Below are 6,392 nucleotides of genomic sequence, written 5' to 3'. Positions count from 1 at the left end.
TTTTAGCTAACTTAATTTCATGGGGAATTCCACCGATCTGAATCGAAATCCGAATTATTTCTATTTCACGTGCCATTGATCATTTGTGTTTCATCTGATGAGAGAGAGAGAGAGAGAGAGAGAGAGAGAGAGAATATACCATACCATTTAATTTGCAAATGTCGTCACTGTGTATGCCAAGCATAGCTAATAGCTATAGCTACATGAGACTTTTCAACGTACGTATCATATTAACAGTCTTACCGTTTCCTTTCCTTTCCTTTGAATCTTTGATACGTAACCCAACTTTTTAAGTGATTCAATTCAACCCGGAAGACGATTCCAAGAAAAGCTGGTTGGAGAATGGAGATCCCCTTCCACATGCATCTGGATCCTTGAAAAATGGATTTGCATGCATTTTGGACTACGGCGATCGAGCTGCCGATCTATTTGTGCAAAACATACCATGTGATAGAGGCAAGGTCTCTCTTTTGGCCATTTTCATCCTTTTGGAGACATGCGAAACTATTGATCACATCTTATCTTATGCTCTAAAGCCTAAAATTTTGTAATTTATTTTCCAAATAATAACATTATGTACGTATTACTATCATATGATCAATCTCCTTCAAGGGTGGCCGGTGGGTGATTCTGTTCCTCTGTCCCACTGGTTTGGTTTGGTTTGGTTTGGTTTGGACAAAAACTCTTACAATTTTAGTCCCAATGGTAATTGAGAAAGACTATGTTGAATATATTCTTAGAGTTGCTTTGAAAAAAGCCCATCTTTAAATTCTCAAAGGGTTACGTGGCAAAAAATAGCGCATCTTAAGAGAAGATCAATGTGAAAGAAGACTTATGATGCAAAATAATGGTACCTTTTTTTTTCTTTTCCCAACTATACTATACCTTACTTGATTGACAATGAAAAAAGATGAGAGAAAAGAAATTTTGAAGCCTTCCCACCATCCCATGGCCCAAAGTGTGACGCTAACTTGTTTTGTGGCCCCCAAGTCATGAAAGAGCATGAATTCATCTCCCTGTTTATGAGATTTTGCTTCATTTCAGTACAATAATTATTCAATGTGATTTTAGGATGTTGGATCGCAATGTTGACCTTTCGTTTTTTCAACAATCAATATCGAAATCTCGATCAAGATTTCAATCCGACGGCCTATGAATGGTGTACCAAGCAAAATCAAAATCAAAATCATCATTTGTCACCTTTCTCTAACCAGTGACGATGGCTCAGCTCACCCCAAACACCGATTTGATTTTAGATATCGCAATCGTTGGTTGCGGAGGAATCGGGTCGGTGTTAGCTTTTCAATGCTCCACGTGTCGTGTTTGTAAGCTATTGACGAGTTGTCTACAGTTGACCGGTCAACGAAGTACTCTACAAATATTTTTGCTTTTAGAAAAGGCCAGAGAGAGAAAGGGAGAAAGAAAGAAAGAGGTTGTATTTCTGTGTTATTTATTATTAATTTTTTTCTTACAGTTTGTTAAAATAATTAATTAATTAATTAATAATTGGTTTACTTCACTATAACGTGTTGAATCTGACACAAGAGAGAGAGAAGCCCGGGTCGTTGGCTCAAGCTAAGCCCACTTGAAAGTTGAAACCAAACCCCGACTTGGAGACACAAAGAGAGAGAGTGATGGTATGGCGAATCTTTACAACCGATTCTCTCCTTCTCTGTTTTTTTTTTTTTTTTCTTTCTCTCTCTCTAGCTGCTCTCTTGCACATATGTTCTCTCAAGCCCTATTTAAAGACCAGTCTAGCCCACTGCTTTCTCCCATGCACTTGTCTTCCTCACTCCCAACACCACTGCTTCTGTTATTGTGCTAGCTAGCTCTCCCTTTCCTCTGTTTTCTCTTCTTTCGTAATCTTAATTTTAGTCTTCTACAGGGGGTTTCGCTTTTCTATATAACTAAGTATCCCCACACTCTATTCTCTTAAGCTAGCTCTCTCGGTAGATTCGTCCCTTCCCTGGACATCTTCCCCCTTGAGTGTGTCTCTCAGGCTCTCACCTGACAACAAGATCTCTCTCTCTCTCTCTCTCTCTCTCCTACATTTGCCTTTGCTGGGTTCTCTTCGACAGTCAAGTCCTAAAGATGTCTAGCAGAAGGTCGCGTTCAAGGCAGTCATCGGGAAGTTCAAGGATCACAGATGATCAGATTAATGATCTTGTTTCCAAGTTACAGCAGCTTCTACCTGAGCTTCGTGAGAGGCGTTCCGACAAGGTGTGTGCGCCTTAAGTTTGAAATTTAGTTTTCTTTCTTCTTTATCATCTCTCTTGATTTTGTGTGGTCTCCCTAGCTTGGCCCCCCCTATTTTTTGCCTGGTTTGGTACGCCAAGTTGGGTCATGCCCACAACCTCATGTTCTGTGGTCTATCAAACCCTTCACTTATTGTGTGGGGGGTGGGACTCCATTTCTTCCCCCACCCCCCCCATGAACCCATTAATATGATTATGCCTTAATACTAAACCTGGGTTTAATTTGAAATAGTTGTTTCTAATTACAAAATAGTTATAATAATTTCTAATTACAAGTTTGATTTGGATATACAGGTATCAGCAGCAAAGGTTCTACAAGAAACCTGCAACTACATTAGGAACTTGCACAGAGAAGTGGACGACCTGAGCGAGCGACTGTCCGAGTTACTGGCCAATACAGACAGCAGTAGTGCCCAAGCTGCCATAATTAGGAGTTTACTTATGTGATAGATATAGATGATGAGTTAGCTAGCTAGCTAGAAGCCTTTATGTCTTTCTTGTTCTTTCCACTTTTGTTTGTCCTTCTTCTCCTCCTCCTCCTCCTCCTCCTTTCTTTCTTCTAGGTTTTGGTCTGTGGACCAAACAATGGCTGAATAGATTCCACGGAATCCTTTTCCAAAAGACTGTAGTAATTTATGTTATATAATAAAAAACAAGGCTTATTCCACTGACAAAGCTTCTCATTTCGCAACTTATCTACTCATCAACTTCGATACATCAAGAACTACGTTAAGTAAAACACCCTATTAATTATTATTATCATAAATTTTCCTTCATCACCAGTTCAGTAGGGTTTTATGGATGTTTGAGCCTTCAAAGGCAAAACTGTATCATAGATTCTCATAATGGAATAGAAAAATAAGCACATGGTATGAATGTTTTGTTTTCTTCAAGTCTTCAAGTCTTCAAGACCCAAAGGTTTAGCACTTGCTAATAATCAACCTTGTGTTGTCTGGCTGGCTGGCTGGCTTTCTGTAGCTCTGGATGTGTGGGTGGGTGGTTCATTGGTGGGTCATGGGCAGGAATTTGGAGGAACTAAGGAGGAAAACATGAAGGGGTCAACGTTAAAGCCCATAAGGCATATCACGTGACCCGACCCCATGGCCATAGGGGTTGTGGGCTACAGGGAGTGGGGAGAGGTTGCTAGTGTGGAACCCATGATGTAACTCAGGGTAACGTGGGGATCCAACGCCTGAACTGCACAGCTGCATAGACAAATGAATAGATCGAAGGGCATTACATTACACCACTGCTACTACTTTTACTATAACATATTTCCAGTTCAAATTCTTATGTGGTTATGGTTTGAAGGTTGATGACGAGTTAGATAAGGTGGGACTTCTTCAGTATACCTAGCTATTAGGTATTTTTCGTATTCCATCTTCTCTTCTCTTGTTATCTTTCTTATTTAATGCTTGATGGTTATCTCATTGCTCATCAGTTCGGTATACATAGCTTCTCCTTCTCTATATTGGTGAATTAATGGTGGTTCTCTGTCTTCTTCTTTTCTAGTTTCACTACTTATTATTACTAGACTTGCGTGTTTGATGAAGATCAATCAAACACTATCAAAGCAATTAGTGCCACATTGATTTATTTTCTTTCCGTGGTTCTTCATGAGCTGATGCACATGTTATGTAGTCACTTGAGCAAGCAAGCAATGTGACGTGCTTATAAGAGTTTCAGTACTGAAAGAAAAGAAAAAAAAAGTGCAAATAAGACTCATTTTTAGTATTTTTGTGTGTTTATTTGGAGAGAGGGTCCTCATGGCTGTAGAGAAGGGCGTACGTGGTCAAGATTAACCATGAGGGTCATAATAACCTTTCTACTCATTGTTCATATTTTTATAATTCTTGCAATTGTTAGGGAGGGAAAACAAGTGCTCATATGGCAGGAGAGGGGCCACGTACGCCCCCTAGCTTTGGGGCAGCTCCGCCCCTGGATTGTAGGCACATAGTGTAAATGTACTTCGAAGGTTTTTCATACACATGGTTTTATATTAGGTATCGATCAAACCTTCAAGTACGTGGTTATGGGTATGTCATATAAATGTGGCTAACATCCATTAGAGAAGTCAATTTAATTTAGTAGCTCACATCAATCATCCTTAATTTGGCCAAACAAATTTGGGTTTTCTTTGATTTTTCAACAGCTTATATTATCCTAACAATCCCAGCAAAATTCACTTTTCCTATATGTAACAAACATTTAGTTTTTTTTTTTTTTATTGTGTGCTTACTAATACCTAAACATTACTATAACATTGTTTTTTAAACCAGGAATAAATAAACCAAAGGAATTCTTAAAGATTATAAATAAAAATAAAAAATAAAAAAAAGCATGACTAGGTCTTTTTCTGTGAAAAGTTTCAGTCCTACGCATTATCGTCTTGCAAAATTTTGGACCCTCGAATCTAAGATTTCTGTTGATGGTTCCCTTTATTTCGCTGGACAATCTTGTGCATTTAATATGTAGAACTAAACTAAAGTCCCTTTATCAGTGGAAGACATTACATGAAGTTCTAGACTACTAGGTTGGCATCCATAAATGACAGCATTTGTTTAATTTCTTTTCCTATTTCATTTTTTTTATACTGGTGCTTTTTTAGTACTTTAAATGAAATCAACCCGCAAGGATCGAACCCATGACCTCTCCACTAAGAAGTATGAATCTTACTACTTAATCAACCCTGCATTAGCAATTTATTTTTCTATTTTCACATAAATGACACAATTGGATGCATGCTAGGATGGCTATTTTTAGAATCTACTAGATATTTTAGTTTGTATCCGGAGATTTCATATCTAGGATTTCAAACTATAATTTCAAATTTGGAGTTATATTTTTTAAAATTAGATGTATATATTAATGACGTGATTTTGTGGAATCTGCAAATGTATATTTTTTTGAAACTGGATATCCCCTCCCATAATCTGTTCCTTTTAGTTAGGTGATCTCTGATTTCATGCTATAGATTTTACACCGGGTTTTTCATGATCGGTTTGTCTCGTTCTGCCCAGCCCTTAGGGTTTATTTTTGGTATTTTTTTTATTTTTTTTTTTTTTTTAAGATCTCCTTAAAACTTATCCATAAGAGATCAAATCGAGTTCACATCTTTTACAATTTCCTATAATTCTTATCTAAGATTGCGACACATGACAGTTAATTATCCAAAGTCAGAATTATATCCCAACTAGTCCCAATTCGAAACTGAATCTAATAAATCCCTAAAATTAAGTCTCAAGAAAAGAGAAGAAACAAAATTGGAAGAAATTTTAGGGATTTATTAGATTCAATTTCCAATTGTTTATAATTCTAACCCTTAGATAATTAATTGCTATATGTCACAATCATATATAGAAATTACAAGAAATTGCGCGGGTGGGAATTGTAGATGAATATGAACCCGAAGAGACCTTGAGAAAAACAACCACAAGGGATTCTTGTTAGCAATTTTCTTTAATATGGATTGATTATTTCTGTTATTTAACTTACAAGAAAATATTAATTCTCTTTAGATAAGCCAAATTACATGTTATGTTTGTTTTATCCATGTTAATCATATGATCCATCACGTATGAGACTTTGATCTTTACTTGCCAAGCAGGTTTTAGTTGCTTTCAGTCATTAACCAAAGCTTCTTGTTATGAAGGTGACATACAATACAAAAAATCCAGAAGCCACCATGCATTAATAGCATGTGGTAGGAAAATCCATATAATGAAACTTCAAATCAGGTTCGACTTTCTGCCCTCCTAGTCATTTTTTCATCAATTGCAAGTATAGGAGGAAAAAATATATATATAATCTAATTATTCAATGTATCCTAATCATTAGAACATGTTTATCTTATTAAGTCCAACTTAAGTACATATGAAAGGACACAAGAAAAGTTTAAATGATTAAAATCTCTAATCCTAAAAATTATGAAAAAAAGAGAAATGGTATAACTTAAGAAAAAAAAAAGGAAAAAAAAAAGAAACCTTTCTTTGTCGACCCACAAGTGGTTTAATGTTTCGGATAATTAGTTGCTTGAAACAAAACAATTGCTCTTCAATTGTATATTAAATAACATTTCGTTGCTGTTTTTTTTTTATTGCCAACCCCGGTTTTCAAGGTTTTGCCCTGACTAATCCG

General features: G+C 36.5%; 1 protein-coding gene across 1 annotated transcript; it reads left to right on the top strand.

Moving 5' to 3' along the window:
• Positions 1-1,732: 1,732 nt before the first annotated feature.
• Positions 1,733-3,856, top strand: LOC149020338 (transcription factor PRE6-like). Its single transcript, XM_089146911.1, has 2 exons — positions 1,733-2,220; positions 2,550-3,856. The coding sequence occupies exons 1-2, from the start codon at positions 2,092-2,094 to the stop codon at positions 2,700-2,702; spliced, it is 282 nt and encodes a 93-aa protein (XP_089003037.1). The 5' UTR covers positions 1,733-2,091; the 3' UTR covers positions 2,703-3,856.
• Positions 3,857-6,392: the final 2,536 nt, after the last annotated feature.

The sequence above is a fragment of the Hakea prostrata genome, chromosome 3, assembly GCF_041222555.1.
Source record: "Hakea prostrata isolate BN-2017 chromosome 3, UWA_Hpros_2, whole genome shotgun sequence".
Classification (NCBI taxonomy): Eukaryota; Viridiplantae; Streptophyta; class Magnoliopsida; order Proteales; family Proteaceae; genus Hakea; species Hakea prostrata.
The sequence above is the reverse complement of the archived record's forward strand: the minus strand, read 5'-3'. Positions and strand labels throughout refer to the sequence as shown.

Bases quoted from the DNA above. Each gene is read 5' to 3' on its own strand.
- LOC149020338 (XM_089146911.1), top strand. From the start codon at position 2,092: ATGTCTAGCAGAAGGTCGCGTTCAAGGCAGTCATCGGGAAGTTCAAGG. The intron at 2,221-2,549 runs GTGTGTGCGCCT...TTGGATATACAG, and splicing joins GTGAGAGGCGTTCCGACAAG to GTATCAGCAGCAAAGGTTCT.